General features: G+C 47.0%; 3 protein-coding genes across 7 annotated transcripts in view; 1 reads left to right on the forward strand and 2 right to left on the reverse strand.

The window, feature by feature from the left end:
- The window catches only part of shg (DE-cadherin), a 35,832-nt gene extending 27,606 nt beyond the window's left edge, over positions 1-8,226 (reverse strand). For 4 of the 5 annotated variants that reach the window (XR_001890702.1, XM_017909590.1, XM_017909589.1 and 1 more), the window contains exon 1: positions 7,636-8,049. Coding sequence is in view for 4 of the 5 variants with exons in the window: in XM_017909590.1 (XP_017765079.1) it covers positions 7,636-7,729 (94 nt within the window). In the remaining variant the exon portion in view is untranslated. The other variant, XM_017909588.1, reaches the window with a different exon arrangement.
- Positions 8,227-11,980: 3,754 nt separating this feature from the next.
- Positions 11,981-14,075, forward strand: LOC108554320 (zinc finger protein 470). The gene is made up of 3 exons (XM_017909535.1): positions 11,981-12,133; positions 12,219-12,344; positions 12,411-14,075. The coding sequence occupies exons 1-3, from the start codon at positions 11,981-11,983 to the stop codon at positions 14,073-14,075; spliced, it is 1,944 nt and encodes a 647-aa protein (XP_017765024.1).
- Positions 14,076-14,151: 76 nt separating this feature from the next.
- The window catches only part of LOC108554325 (Ornithine aminotransferase precursor), a 5,319-nt gene continuing 3,145 nt past the window's right edge, over positions 14,152-16,325 (reverse strand). The window contains exons 6-10 of the mRNA XM_017909540.1: positions 15,565-15,864; positions 15,118-15,422; positions 14,831-15,031; positions 14,501-14,726; positions 14,152-14,383 (exon numbers count right to left, since the gene is read on the reverse strand). Of these exons, the coding sequence (XP_017765029.1) occupies positions 14,217-14,383; positions 14,501-14,726; positions 14,831-15,031; positions 15,118-15,422; positions 15,565-15,864 (1,199 nt within the window). The 3' untranslated portion in view covers positions 14,152-14,216. The remainder of the gene's footprint in view (positions 14,384-14,500; positions 14,727-14,830; positions 15,032-15,117; positions 15,423-15,564; positions 15,865-16,325) is intronic.

Raw genomic sequence — 16,325 nt, forward strand, 5'->3', positions numbered from 1 at the left:
CGAGACCTACGCGGACCAAGGATCGGTTTTGGGCCTAGAGGGGCCTGGATCTCGTGGCGCAATCGCTTCCACGTGGCGGAATCTCGACGTGACCATTGTCGTTTCTCAATGATTACTCTTCGACCAACGATACCGAACGAAAAGCACCGAGAGCGAAAACACATGCGTATTCCCGATCGGTCGGGATTTGGAAAGTTTCCCCTAACGATAATTCGCGGTTATCGTACCGAGATTGCGAATCTGAATGGCGAACGAATCGATTACGATAGCGGATTAAGACGAATCGAATTAGTTACGAGAGTTCGACATTCCAGCAATCGAAACCCGTAAATTTCTATCACCGTTTCGATAGTTGTCGAAAGATCGATCTTAAAAGATGCCAGTATCCTCTCTAGAAGGCGAAACACCTATTTCGGTTGGTCATAAACGTTCCGAAAATAATTTTCGCCCGCGACGATAATTTGCGAGAGACCATTTCGATTTCCGTTCCTCTCTGTTCTGTCAGCGGTGGAATTTGTCTAATAGCCCCCGCCTCGATATATACTAAGTGCATAAAGAATGTCCGAAGTGGAATAGAGAATAGACACATCCGATAACGAAGGATGACTGGAACGACGGCGCCAGAAGCAACGGTGACGGCGATTTCACAAACGCATCGATGAATCGTCGCTCTCGCCTTCCTGGATTAGTCATCGTGGCATAATCGGGAGGGGGTCTCTTTCATCGGGGGCAGGAAATTCGTTCGCCTTGACTGACGGAAGAAACGAGAAGAGGTCGAAAAGCTCGGGTCGCGGGGGGCGTTTGCCTCTTCGACTTCCCCTCGACGCTTCTCCCCCTCTCTGTCTTTCTCCTCTTCTCTTTCAGCTTTCTTTCGTCCCTCGCGATCGCGATGGTAGGGATCTCGGGGAACACAGAGAAAGAGAGAGAAAGAGAGAGAGAGAGAGAGAGAGAGAGAGAGAGAGAGAGAGAGGAAAAAGACGCGAGAGAAAAGAAGCGGTGGCATACGGTACCCTTTGATATTTCGAGGAGTCTCCGACGACGAATCGATACAACGATTCGCGAGTGGTGACCCAGGGGTAAGTCTTTTAACCGATCGATACCCTTTTTTAGCAACTGCTCATCAACGGTAATTAATTTTAGTCGGGGAGCATCGCGTTTTTTGGGGAGAGTAGCGCGAAAAACGCGTACAAGCAGAACAAGAAGGAACAGAGTTCGAAGGAAGGAAGGAAGGAAGGAAGGAAGGTCGGTAGGTAACCATCTCGTTCCCGCGCGTATGAAACACGAAGGATAAATGCGTCCGTGAAGATTGCCGCGTGTTACATTCTACGGTAACCGCATACCCTGCGCAACCGGCTTTTTCATCGTCGCTTCTCAAAGACGCGAGAGAAACGAATCGGTGGCATACGGTACCCTTTGATATTTCGAGGAGTCTCCGACGACGAATCGATACAACGATTCGCGAGTGGTGACCCAGGGGTAAGTCTTTTAACCGATCGATACCCTTTTTTAGCAACTGCTCATCAACGGTAATTAATTTTAGTCGGGGAGCATCGCGTTTTTTGGGGAGAGTAGCGCGAAAAACGCGTACAAGCAGAACAAGAAGGAACAGAGTTCGAAGGAAGGAAGGAAGGAAGGAAGGAAGGTCGGTAGGTAACCATCTCGTTCCCGCGCGTATGAAACACGAAGGATAAATGCGTCCGTGAAGATTGCCGCGTGTTACATTCTACGGTAACCGCATACCCTGCGCAACCGGCTTTTTCATCGTCGCTTCTCTTTCTTTTCTTCTCCAGTACTCGCGACACTTACTCTCCTCGCGATACGAACGCGTACGCGATCTCGTAGACAATCGTATAATCCTCTCCGCTGTTGCCAACGCGAAGGCTACTCGTTCGTTCTCGATGGAGCGTCTTTCCGATTTTCCGATAACCGCGAAGCGGCAGAGGAAAACCGCGAGGCGATAAGGCGACGCGCGAACGGAGAAAAAGGGAGGAAGAAAGAATGGAGGAACGGAAGGGTCGGTACGCAAAGGGTTAGGAGAGGAGGAAGGAAAGAAGGAAGGAAGGAACAGGAAAATGGACAAAAGCGCGATACGGGTACCGGCAACGCTGTGCCCCGTTCACCGTAACCGCGTTACCTTACGTTTCCAGTTGCACCCGCCGTTCTCTTCGTTCTCGGGCTAACCGCCAGAAGAGATCTCTATAACGCTACCCGTTTGCTCGCTGCCGCGTGTACTAGAGGGACCTACGCGTCGCGTCAGTCGCTGACCTTCCGCTTACTTTCCAACGCGAGATCTCGGCAAACGATATCGCGAAACGATCCACGGAGATGCTCCAAGAGCGAGTAGTAGTTGGGTATGCTCGAGCAAAGATTCGGCCGACTCTTGGCGCGACCTCGAGAGAAGGAGGGACAGAGAGAAAAGGGAGCAAAGGAAAAAGGGGTGGAGGAGTTGAAAAAGGGAGGAAGAGGAAGCGCAAGAGCGTAAAGACGTGGGAATATTGCAGAGGCAAGCGATATTCGTGGTTAGGCGTCGGGTAAGACGAGAGCGTCGAGTAGGCGTCATCGAATACTCCTACGACGGCGAATCGTACGTTCCAACCAGCAACAACGGGTGCAACGTTCTTCACGTTGCGTTCGCTGTGATCCTTTTCTGTTCTTACGATCTACGCCGCGAGTACCGAAACGCGTTAACCACCCCGTCTCCGTACGAACCAAGGAATACACGATCAAAAATCGAACACGCGGTTCCGATTATTCTCGCGGATCGCGACACAAACGGGATCGCAACCTTGTACCGGATAAAAACCAGAAGAAATCTCGTAATCTGTGTAAATTCGTTTTCGTTGGAAAACTTTCGTCCCTCGTTGCAACTTTTTAATTTCCAATTCCACAGAACTCTACCACCGCTCCGTTTACCACTCGCTATACTCCTCGCTGCGAGAATACAGCGGCTCGGCTAATAAGCTACGCAGCGAGGCCACTGCTCGATGCGACGAATTACCCCCGAAAACGGATTTCGGTTTTTCAGCATATGAAACGCGCGTGCGAGTTTGTCCCGGAAAACTCACCTCGTTCGAATAGACGGACGGTAGGCGAGCCGTGCAAAGCGATCCCATGCATAGCCGGTAAAAAGAGCTCGACGCGACGCGAAAACGTTAGTCGGAATTACGAAACTCTCGACGCGTTCGACTGACGGAAGGATCTCTTTCTTCCGACGTGGCACCGCGAAGCCGCGAGGTCTCCGTTGGAAGAATCCAGGTTGCATCCGGTATCGGATCGAGACCGGAAGAGTGCAGGAGAGTCGTTTTCCGCGAAAGACCAGGAAAGATAGCGACTAGAACGACCGCGTTACGATCATGATGTAACCCCTTTTACAGCGTAACTTGTTGCGGGGAAATTGCGCGCAAGAGTAAAAGCGTCGCGTTAAAGGAACGCGCGCGTGTGCATCCGTGAATAGCGTAATTCGCGATCTTTGTAGAGACCAGCTAATCCCGTTACGTTTTCCCAAACGAATTTCTAGAACGCGCCGCGATAAAGGGTGCGCGTGTGGGAGGTTGCACGAGTCATTGCCGAGCATTCGTTTTACGAGTTTGGACGACCGACGATGCTGGGTCCACCGTAACCTTTTCTTCGAGCTTAATCGCATAGAAATACTCGGCGGGGCGAAAGGACGGGCCGCGGAAACGTTGGACGATTCGAGGCTATCCGTGGCAGCGGCGACACAGTGGTACCGTAAAAACTGAGAATAAGAGGTAATTTTATTTACCGCCCCGTTTGCGAGCCGCACACGGCAGCAGCGGCGGATAATTACCGCGACGAGTTCACGGAGAAACGTACGTTCGTTGGTCGTCTCGCGAACTCGTTGCGGTGAAACTTTGCGGAAAAGAGGACGGTCCCGGTTGGAAAAGTCGGAATAAACGTAGAGAAGTGGAGGAAAATCGAACGGAGACGAGGAGCTCGGAACGATCATCGATCGCGCTAAACGGGAAACGGGAAACGGGAAATAGGAAGCGAGAAGCGGGAAACGCGACACGCGTTCCGAAAATCTGCACGCGAATCACATCGCTTTGCATGCGCGTGTCACGAATCACGCTCATCATAAACGACTGTCAGTCGACGCCGAACGATTTTCAAATGCAAATGTATTTCGCTCGACGAATGGACGTCAGCGTCGCTTTCGAGCGGTCGTTCCTGACGGACGGACGGTAGGCAGGTAACGGGTTTCTAAACGCGATAGCCTCCACCGCTGAATTCAGCAGCCAATTAGGACGGATTCGGCGATAATAATACGGCTGACGCGAAATGACGTGCCTCGCGCGTTTCCACCTTTATTCCGCCTCTATTTCCCTTTTATTCCAACCTTTTGCCATCGTCGTCGCTCGTGAATCCACAAACTAACGCGTTGTTCGTCGCGTCGAGCAATGAATCATCATCCCTGAAGGTGGGACCTTTCCTTGCTACCGCGACCCGCCGCGTCACGTCACGTCACTCCCAACCGTGCGATTTTGCTCGCAACTTCTCGGACCGACGGATACACGCGCTCGCGAACGATGCAACAGCCGCCGGTCGAGAGAAAGTTGCAAGGATCGACGCGAGTCGAGCGCGGAACCAAGAAATAAGACGAAACTTTCCGAGAAAATGTTTGCCATTCGAATTACTCCGCTCTACCAACCCCTTCGCCATACCTCTCTCTCTCTCCTTTTGCTTTTTCACCGAGAGCGCGACAAATTCGATACACCGTTCTTCGGCCAAACGATAACGCGATAAGGGACGATAACGATTTTTTCCGTGAACGCGCTATCGATACGTCTAGCTTATCGCGATCGATACAGCAGCGGCAGTTGGGACTCGCGAATTCGCTCTTCCTCCGCCATTCCGAACCGCCTCTGTTTCGTCGAAACGGTTTAGGAAGGATGGCTAAAGCGCCTATGGTTCCTGTAACGTACAGAGGCGCTGCGCACCTACGAGAAACGGCCGGCGACCCCGACGGACCGCTCTTTGTCCTCTCTTGGCTTCTCTCTGCTCTTTGCCTCCTGTCCTCGCTCTGTTTCTTTCCTTCCTTCTAACCCTCCTACCTGCCTCCTTCTTCCTCCCCCCACCCTGCACCCGTTTCTCCCTACATCTTTATTGTTCCTCGTGCCACGACACAGCCCGTCTTTTCTTCGTCGATCACTTTGCTCCGTCTAACTTATTTCCTTCCATCCTTTATCCTCCGGCCTCCGTCCTTTCCACGCGCCCGTATTTTTATCCCAAAAATCTATTTCGTTTATTTCATCGGCCAATGCAAAGTAGCCCGCTCTCTCGACCGATCGGGCCCGTTCGTTTTCCGGCAAACCGGTGATTGTCGTCGTCGTCGTCGAAAATCCGATCGAAACAACGCTTCTTTCAATTTTCAACGGGGCATTTCTCGCGATACGCCGTCGATATATTTCCGAACCTTTTTGTCCCGTCGTTCGACGAATTATCACGCAAAGATACGAGTACACGTAGACGTCAAAGCGCTTAAAAACACCGGCAACTCGGTTTAATCCGTTAGACAGGCTGGCGAAGGACCGATGCGCGAAGGCGGCTTGTTTTTCGTTACGCAATCCATCGACCCAGTTTAGAGACGCGCCACGGTAAAAACGGAATAAGGAAACTACGTCCCTCGATATGTTCCTTCTACGCAGCTTCCTTAAAGGGAACAAAGGACACGCAGAGGGAGGGAAATGGGGGTGTGTACGTTGGAAAATATGGAAACGCAAACGTCTCGAGGTTGATTCGACATGGCGAGGGGAACGATACGGACGCGCGTGGTAAACGCGGAGATAAATCCCCGTGGTGGCGCATCGCGCGGCGAATGGTAGGAAAAAGTGAAAGCCGGGTACACAACGTTTGCCGGTGTCGACGTCGCCATCCCCGAATCGCGGTTTTTATCGGCCGATACTTCGCGCGATTCGAAACCGAACTGTTGTTTACATCGGGTCCAGGTTCACGACACGCAGCGTTTAGGAATCTCCGGCGGCAAGGGCGAAGAAAAAAGAAGGAAAAGAAAGGGGAGGGGGGAATAAAAAAAGAAAACACGAGGGAAAAAGGAAAGAGAAGCCATACTTGCGTGGCGCGCGCGCGACGGCGCTGCTGTTACTGCTGCAGCTAAAGCTGCATTCTTTCGTGAGAAGGAAAAGAGCAGAAACGTTAGAGCGAGAAAGTGTGGGGGAGGAGAAGAAGGGGGTTGACGGACGAGACTAAGAGAGGGAGATAGAAATGGAAGGGGCAGGAAGAGGAGGGAAAAATGCGAGGAATGTACCAAGAGAGCACTTGGAAATCGGTTGGCAGTGGTTTAAGATTACGCCGAGTAAGGTTCCTCGAAGGCCTCTCTCGAATCTCCTCCAACCGAATCCTTATGCGGCCGACTCGGCGAAATGGAACGCGACCCTGATTACCTCGATGCAACCACCGGGCGCACGAGCGCGCGCCCCCGTTCGTGTCCCGACCAAATTCGCCTCGATTAAACGCGATAAATCGCTAACGCGTTCCTCTCGATCGCGTCGATCCCTCCTCTCCTTTCTTACCGATCGATGAAACGGACTTACGTGCCTCGTTCGCGATAGTCGTCGCATCCTTCGACTTCCATGATTAAATTCGATTATGCTCTCCCCGCTTCTCCCTTGAGACACGCGACGACCACTCGTCGATACCAGTCCGATTCGTTTCTCCATCTCCTCGTTACTCGTAGTCTCGCGTTTTTCCAAGTTAACGACCTTACAACCAACCATGTTTTGTCCGTTCAACCGGCGGGAAAAAAAGAAAGAAAGAAAGAGAAAGGAGAAGCGAAAAGAAAATAGAGAAAATCGTAAGACGGTAAAAGGAGAAAGAGGAAAAGAAGAAGAAGAAGAAGAAGAAGGTATTAGAAACGTTGGAAAATTCCCACGCTCCGAGTCTAACGTTGTTCCCTCAGTTTTCTCAGGGTACGCGTTTCGCATCGCTCGACACGATACCTTCGGCTACCCGATATCTCCAAGCAAGAAAAACAGAAAAACCGGGCTACTGGTTTTGCGTTACGAAAGTGGAAAGAAGACATGGTTTGCGCGTCCGATGCGAACCGGCAACGTCTTAACGCAGTCCCAGGTGATTCTTTCGTCATCTAAACCTCGCGTATTTATAGCCAAACGCGGATTCCAAATGATTAAAAATAGACAAAGCGGAAGGAGCTTTAACTAGATGCGACTTTCGTCCAAGGCTTCGAAATCGTCGATCGATCCGTTTTTATCGGAACGAGAGTGTAACGAAGGAAAAGAGGAAAAGAGAGAACGAATGAGATTGGAGTAGAAAACGCGTAACACGACACACGATTCGTTCGTATTCGTAAACGTCGAGAGGCCTCTCTCAGAGTTGGTACTTATGAACACGGCCTAAGGCCCCAGTTTGCCCCACCACCATTGCACGGCTGGCCTCGTCGACGTACTACGAACAACCGCGCATGCGCTGGATAGGACAAAACGTTATAAACACACGCACCGTTCTCGTTCTCTCGACACACGCGAGTACCACGCTACATAAATGCATATTCACGCACACCCGCGCGCGAACACGCATGTAGCGAGTACGCAGGTAGAAAAGCATCGCGATAATAGCCTCTAAAAGACACGATCCACTCACCGAGAGTTCCACAAAGAAGCAGAAACGACAGCAAAAGATGTCGAGGCCTCGCCCAGGCCCGTACAATGTGGATCCTGGTGTACCGTCGCGACATGTTTCCTTTCTTTCCCTTGTCGCTCTTTTCTTTGGCTTCCCCCCGGCTGGATATTCTCCGGCCAAAACCGACCACGCTCGCCTTCCTTTCCCGTTCTATTCTTTCGCGCGTTCACTCCGATCCCAATTCCTTTCTTCGTACCGATCGTTCCAACTCTTCACGATCGCTAAAGTACATCACTGGTGCACATGGTTCTCGTAATTCCTTTGCCTTTCTCCTCACTTTTTCTTCCTTTCGTTCTTTCTTGCTTCTTTGCACGGCGAACAAAACACCCGTTAATACACTGCACACGAAAGAATAACGCTGAACCGAAAACGACACCAACGTACTTACGCTCGAAATCTTCAACAGACCGACGCCGTACAAACGCGCCTACCCGACTGAACGACGGGGACGCACGATTCGTTCGCGGTACCCTGTGCTTTCTGGCTTACTCGTTGCCTGCCTCCTGCTGGCCTGCCTGCTTGCTCGCTTGCTCGCTCTCTCGCTCGCTTGCTTGCTCGCTTGCTCGTTTGCTTGCTTGCTTGCTTGCTTGCTTGCTTGCTTGCTTGCTTGCTTGCTTGCCTGCTTGCCTGCCTGCTTGCCTGCCTGCCTGCCTGCTTGGCTGCCTGCCTGCCTGCCTGCCTGCCAGCCTGCCAGCCTGCCAGCCTGCCTGCCTGCCTGCCTGCCTGCCCGCCTGCCCCGAATACGCGTCCCTACCCTTCGCCTGTAGCCGGTCCCCTTCCCCCCAGCCTCTCGACCAATCCCACCTCCTGTGTTTCCCTGTAGCCAACCAACCCCCACCGCCCCTCTAGTCCATAGTTCCTGCCGACCCACCGCTGATCAACCCCGCTCCGCTATCCCCGCATTACCAATCCCGTCACCAGCATACAAACAGACCTTTCCCCACCACTTGCTAACTACTTGTTGATCTTCCCTCAGGTACGGATGCCCGATTCGCCGAACCACGTGTCTTTGCGCTTTTCTATCTTTTTCTTCCTTTTATTTCCCATTGAGATTTTCTTCTCCGTCGGGCGTTTATAACGCAACCATAACCTATCCTAACGATATCTCAAAGAACTCGACATTTTCGTTTCATTCTTCTCGTTCGATGTTTTCCTCCAGCGGTCGATCCGATGTGACCTATCCTAAAAGTGACAATTCCGTGTCGTTATCGAAATCGCGACTCTACCTCCGAGAAGGAGTCGTCGCGAATGTTCAATGATAATTCATGAATTTCCCCAAGATGCTAAACGCGCGATACTCGCACGGTTATCTACCTGTTGCCGCGAGCATGGCGATCAACGGACGCCCTACGGTGTAAAACGACGTGTAGGAAACGAAGAAAAACCTCACCACGATACGAGGTCGAAGGAAATCAATATCGATATCGACATCGCGTAAGACCACAAGCGATCGAAGGTAAAGCGAGGTGCGAAAATTCAAGCTCGTGAACCCGTTATGGAACATCGAGTTTCTTTTCTTCGCGGAAATCCCGCGGATCGAAAAACGTAGCCGCCACGTCATCCGGGCGTTTGCGAACCTCGATAACCCGAGAAGTGAATCATAATCGTTCGATGTAGGCAATTCCACCGTTTCGCGTGCTCCTTTTTTTCCGAATAAACTAACCTGTTTCAACGTGTTATAGCTTAGGAAGGCAATGCGAAGGCTAATGTGGTAAGACGTTGCGATCTTCATTGTGCCATCGTTTCGAAAAGATATCGGAAGCGTTCCGAAACAAAGGAGGAGTATATAACGTATTTTCGTTGCCATCTTGTCTTGATATCCGTAGAGATCGAGGCAGATAAATTCATCGATTTTATATAGATGGACGGATCGCGAGGGAATAGAAGAGAAAACACGAAGAGCGCCATCTTCTGTGCTGCCCCTTAATGGGGTACCATATGTACTTGTTCGCACCGTGGGTAATAAGGCGGAGAGCAAAGGATGAAGATGTATCGATTCCTAGTCGAGTCGATATCGATCGATCGAAATATAGTTCTGTTCGTTCGACTTGGACCTATGTAGTTTTTCGACTAAACGCCACTCCAGAATACCATGGAATAATCCGTATGATAGATAGGAAAAAGCACCATCTCAGTTGATCGAAACGCATCGCGAGAACGAGATTCTTCGAATACGTGATCGAGACTCGAAATCGGTGAAACGGCCGCAAACTCTTTTAGGATTAACTCGGGATCAACCGTAATTCCTGATCGGTTTAGTTTCGTTCTTGATTTGCAAATTAGATATCTCGATTTGCGTACAGAAGCCGCATCGTGAAATCGAACGATGCGCGCGCGAGATATTCGCTACGGAATTCAGTTGGTCGATTCGTCGGGCTGTCTAGGATTTTTGTCGACAATACGAAAGGAAAAGGATAAACGAGTTTGCAGCGCGATATGTGTACGAAAAATAAAATTGCCAGTTTCTTTTTCGTTCGTATCGTTTTCTGAAAATTTGCTTATTTGCTAATCTTGTCTGATATAAATTATTATTCCACGTGTTGACGTAAAATAATTATTACGTATAATAGAAAATATTTTGCTTTTGATCAAATCTGTTGTCTTTCGGTTTTCCTTTTTTTTTTTTCGTTCGATCCATGAAATTTTCTTAATCGTTTTAACTTGAAAAGCGAAATCAATAGCGATTGGTTAGCCGGTGAGGGAAATTGCATACTCCCTGTTACTTATTATATCTATGAAGAAAAGCAGGAAATATATATGTATATACATATATTGTACGTCAAATCGACGGTTCGTGCGTCACGTCTTCGTGTTCGTGTTACGTCGAGAAATTTCTGTGATCGTGTCACGTCGCATCATGACAGCCAGCTATTTATTTAATCGCTTATATTTCATCAGCGATGATATTATTTATCGAATTTCTACCACGCCAATATAGGTAATTAAATCGCCCGTTTCATTAACGATAGAATTAATGGACGAGCATTAAAATTATCAGAGGGGGTTGGTAATCCAGAAAGGAAATTACGGAAATATTTGCGACGATTCCAACAAGCGCCGAATATGCCACCTTTCAGTCCCAATATTGCTACTCACGCATATATACGTGTACAGCAACGATGACGCAAAACCCTGCCACGCTCTTTTAGGGAGTAACTTTGCCCTAGGCAAGTCGAATCGATGGCACTTTGATGAGACAAATCGTACGTGATCGATGCTACGGAAATTTTTCTGTTTCGTAGCGACATGTGTGTAACTTTGCCGCGACCATCGTACGCGAAAACGAAATATCCGTTTTTACGAATTTTTATCGACTGTAATGGCAACGGAATGGAATTGACTCGCTTGTATTGATCGCTTTTGACAACTTTGAATGGAAAACGTACACAGTGTACAATCGATTCCGCATCCTCTTCCTTTCTGTCAACTTTCATCGAAACTTTTCGAATGACTGCCTACTCGAATTTCTTCGCATCGTCGTAACCGTAAACTTTTCCCTTTGACATACATTCGTATTCTTCCGATGCACCCACGAAAAACTTGTATGTAAACTTTATCCGAGTTACTCATCCTGCAAGATTTTGCATCACATGTACCAAGAGATCGATATCAGGTAAGAAGATAGATATTTTCGTTATAACCTTTATGAATCGCACCTTTCAATTTAGGGGTTATAATGTCGTTTATTCCGACGTTATCAAAGTCAATGAAGTCGAAAGAATTAACAATGAAAAAGATTCCCATGATTTCACTGGCAATTAATATGCCGACAATCGCTTGATAATAATCTATACTCCCTTTAGTAATATTCCTTTTTCTATACCTTATTTCTAATTTTATAGTCCATTTTACTTTTAATTCCAACTGCTAATAATATTGACGTCTTGTATTGCATCGGTAACATTGGAAATGACGCAAAACGCCAAGAATCTTTCGGGTCTTTGTAACGCGAGATAAGTTTACTTGGTACACGGTCCGTGTCATTATACCATTTAATTAAATAACATCAATTCCTTCACGACTTACGCGATATCATCCGACAATTGATCACCTATGAAAGTATTGTCCGCGTTGATAAAACGGGAAAACGGAGAAAAAGGAAACAAAATAGCACGTTGAGAAAATTGAATAGAAACGATTTTGATCGTTTAGCGACATCTGTTATTGATTATCGAAAACATTATCACCTACTAGCGTCGGTGTGTCGACCAAGAGATGGCGCCACTCGTAAACGTCAAAACAAAACTCTAACCTAAAATCAAACGTTTTCCTCGGCCATCGAGTTTGGTCACGTGAAAGTGTAACGATGTTTATCGTTACAAAAGAAATCGACGGCGAAAATATCGGGAAATTATGCCGTACTTGTCTAAGAGAAGATGGCGATAAAATGGTTTGCCTGTTCGTGGGACCAGCTGAATCGTCTCTTGCTGCCAAACTGCGATCTCTTTCGTGTCTCGAAGTAATTAAATATTTTTATTGTATTTGCTCTATTAGTATGAATGAAAAACTTAATTTTGTTACATTTGAAATGCGTATTTCGTCAGGTTTGGCAAGGTGATGGTCTTCCAGAGAAAATGTGCGATCGTTGTGTAACTAGAGCTGAGTCTGCTTTATTATACAGAGAACAATGTCGTGCAGCGGATAGAGCATTAAGACAAGCCGTTTTAAAGGTAATTACGTATCAACGAGTTTCGAAAGGAAATGCGAACCTTTGAAATACAAGTGTATATTCGTAGGTTTCCGGCCTGACCTCGTACGCCACGGTATCCAGTTATAAATTGTACCAACAAAATCAGGGTTTTGTATCTGTTCCGAATTCCCATAAAACCTTGAAATGCATAGAATGCGCTGCCGTATTTACGAATTATCAAGAACTGTGCACTCATAGCAGATCGCATTTACCTTTCGTCCAGGATGACATACCGATGCAGCATATGCACATAGTAGAATCGCAAAATTCGTACTTTAATCTTAACTTTGGCCACCACCTGAGCTCCAACTTGACTAACGAGAGCGTTCAACATACGCAATTGTCACCATTCATTAGGTCGAATGCGATGCAAATGATTCCAACGAACGGAGAGAACCCTAGCCGTGCAGCTTGCGCTTTACATTGTTCTATATGTAATCGCACGTTCACCAATAGAACCCAATTAATAAGTCACAGTATCACTCACAGTAACGAGAACATAGAAGTGCCCTGTGATAACGAAAATATAGATATCTGCGAGAATTCTAATCAAATTCCACAGAACTTGAGCTATGAACGATCGATTAATTCCGTTGGTAATTCTATTCAAAACTTATCTTATCATAGAGCAACAACGAACGATAACAACGAAATGCAAACCTTGGGTTTTCCCGAAAATGTGGATCTAGGAGAAGAAGTACGAGAGGGTAGTAGTCCGCAGCAAGTACGAAACGCAGTGATACCTCATACGGAAACTTATAACATAGCTGACTGTCGTACTGTAAGATTCTCGAAAAATTTCGAACGTACAGACGATAGTCGAGAAACTATCGACAGGTATCAGTCCTCCTCCTCGAGTCTTAATTATAAGGAACAGATAGAAAACGAGCACTCGGAAGGTATACAGCACGTACAGACGAAAAAGTACAAATGCGAAGTGTGCTGTAAGTTGTTTTCCCAAAAGTCGAAATTGTTAACTCATCGATTGTCACATTCCGGTCAGCAACCGTTCAGATGCCCGACATGCGAGAAAGGTTACTCGTCGAAGAGTAAACTGAATGCTCATGTGCGATTACACACGAAAACCAATGTTCATCCGTGTAAAATGTGCGATAAAATATTTGCCTATCCGTCTTACCTACGGGAACACTTGAAAACGCATAAACGGAACAGCAACGGTAACGCGAGAACGGACGAGAACAAAGCTTTCGAATGCGTGAGCTGCAAAAAGAGATTTCGCCTGTTGAAAAACCTAAGAGCTCACGAACGGCTTCATACCGGAAAAGGTTTGGTACGATGCGAAATATGCGACAAATCATTTAGTCGAAGTTACAACTTGAAGATTCATTTGCGAACGCATAAAGCAACGAGGCCTCATAAATGCGAGTATTGTAGCAAATGTTTCGTTCAAAAGGGTAATCTCGCAGAACATATGAGAATTCACACGAAAATAAAACCTTTCGAATGCAAAGCGTGTGGTAAGCGTTTCTCGCAATCGAGTCATTTGAAAAATCACGAAGCGTCTCATGCCACTGTTAGGCAACATCAGTGCCGATTATGTGGAAAACGATTCAAACTGGCGAATCATTTAAAGAGACATTTGATTTTACACAACGGTGCAAAATCATATAAATGTCATCAGTGCAATCAACTGTTCTCGCAAGCGTTTAGCCTGACGAGACATTTAAAAAGGCACGACTCGCACGCTTAGTTTATATGCATATTTTTATATATTATCTTACAAATACACGATTGTATTTTCTTTTTTCTTTTCCGTCTATGTCGATTGTCTCCGTTTTGAATGAGTCAAAATTATCCGTACTATCGGTATACTTTGGTAACGGTGATCGGTTCATTTGTAGTTCCTAAGGACACTGGTCAGTATATCGAGCCCTTCTTCGAGCTGTTCTTTCGTGATGGTGAGCGGAGGCGATATCCTCAATATTTGTCCATGAGCGGGTCTCGATAGTAACCCTGCTTCCTTTAGTCTCAAACAAATATCCCAGCCATCGGCAAAGTCTGGGAAAATGTAAGGAAAATGTAAAGAAAAGCGAAATAAACGCACGACGCGTGTTATACGGACGTTGTATTCGCAAGTTCTATCGTAAAGACCCGCGATAAAACTAAATATGATACCTTTATTGATTACCAGGCCAGTCAACAAACCGCGACCACGAAACTCCGTCGCTATGTCACTAGGAAGCTTTTGTAACTCCTTACGTACAATTTCACCAAGCTTTCTCGCGTTTTCCGTAAGATTTTCTTCCTCCACGATTTTGACAGCCTCTAAGGCAACTCTGTTACCGAGTGGACTTCCACCGAATGTACTGCCATGAGAGCCAGTTTCTAGGTACGACATTATCTAACAAGACGATAGTTGGCGTTTTAAATTAGATGTCAATTTAAAATTCAAGGTAAATTAAAAAGTAAAGTGATACCGCTGTACTAGGCTGCAGCTGTGCTTACCTGTTCGTCCGCTAAAATGCCGGAAACGGGATACATTCCTCCAGATATTGCCTTCCCTAACACAAGGATATCTGGCCGTTGATTTTCGTGATCCACCGCTAATCGTTTCCCCGTTCTACCCAAGCCAGTTTGCACTTCGTCAGCGATCCATAACACATTGTATTTATTACAAAGATCTCGAACACCTTTCAAGTAACCATCCTGTGCAAACAGTCGCATCGTATATGTACGTATGCTGCTTTTTCGAAGAATCTACGTTATTCGACAAAGGACGAAAAGTTACTTACATCGGGCACCACGACGCCTGCTTCTCCTTGAATAGGTTCTACCATGAACGCGCAGACAGTTGGATCTCCTTGAAGTTTTCGTTCCAAAGCATCGAGATCGTTGAACGGTATTTTATCGAAACGAGGCACGAAAGGTCCGAAATCGGTGTAGGAATTTGGTTCGGTTGACGCAGACACAGCGGCTATGGAACGTCCCCAGAAATTATTCTTGGCGAATAGAACGGTCGCTTGTTCCGATGGAATCTTCTTAAATCTGTAGCCCCAACGCCTAGCCACCTTAATGGCAGTGTCGCCTGCTTCCACTCCTGGAACAGGAGTTACGTGTTTGCGATTCGCTCGTATTACTTTTCTCTTTCTTTTCTTTTTTTCATTCTTCTCCTCTGTACCCTATTTTTCATTTTATTTCTCTTTTCTTTCTTTTTTTTTCTTTTTTTTTTTTTACCATACCGGTGTTCATTGGCAAAAATTTGTCCCATCCCAACAGTTTGGATAGATATTCTCCTAATTCACCGTGAGGCTCCGAATAAAATGCCCTGGAGGTGTGCGCGAGTTTTCCCACCTGATCTCGCATCACCTTTACCAAGCGTGGGTGACAGTGACCTTGGCTGACAGTGGAGAAGCCGGCCAGAAAATCGAGATATCGTTTTCCCTCGACGTCCCACAGATAAACTCCTTCGCCTCTCGTAAGGGCGACAGGAAGAGGCTTGAAATGCCTACCGCCGTACTTGTCATCGCGTTCGATCAATTCTCGTGAACTCAGGGACCTTCGGAAGTTCAGTTCTCTCGTCAAATCGAAGATTCGTGTTCTCCTGGCTGGTTGCATTCCGACGATTTCAAATGGTCCGCAGAATCGTTCAAACGCACAGATCCTTTCGTTACTGCGTTCAATTTCGGAGTCTGCCTCACTTTTATATCAAGAAACCGACAGAAGAGTAGGGGATGGTATGTGCCGTTTATTTACACGTGGTATTTTTGTATACAATCGATACGTCAGTGGGATTTAGAATAAATGCTACGGTACAAGCAAGGATCTCGTATCAGATAATGAGGTAGTATGCGGGACATCGTTTATTATGGCGCCATCGCGCTAAATCAAACGGAAAACGGCAAACAATGTATGTTAGTGTATATGCGTGTCACATCATCGGTAATCTGATTTTAAAACAATGTATTCAAGAACAGACATTATATATATATATATATATATA

The sequence above is a fragment of the Eufriesea mexicana genome, unplaced genomic scaffold, assembly GCF_001483705.2.
Source record: "Eufriesea mexicana isolate 0111107269 unplaced genomic scaffold, ASM148370v2 scaffold18737, whole genome shotgun sequence".
Classification (NCBI taxonomy): Eukaryota; Metazoa; Arthropoda; class Insecta; order Hymenoptera; family Apidae; genus Eufriesea; species Eufriesea mexicana.

What these genes read in the sequence shown, in the direction of transcription:
- LOC108554320 (XM_017909535.1), top strand. Translation starts at nt 11,981, where the DNA reads ATGTTTATCGTTACAAAAGAAATCGACGGCGAAAATATCGGGAAATTA. An exon ending in GATCTCTTTCGTGTCTCGAA is followed by an intron (nt 12,134 to 12,218) that starts GTAATTAAATAT and finishes GTATTTCGTCAG; the next exon opens with GTTTGGCAAGGTGATGGTCT. An exon ending in TAAGACAAGCCGTTTTAAAG is followed by an intron (nt 12,345 to 12,410) that starts GTAATTACGTAT and finishes GTATATTCGTAG; the next exon opens with GTTTCCGGCCTGACCTCGTA.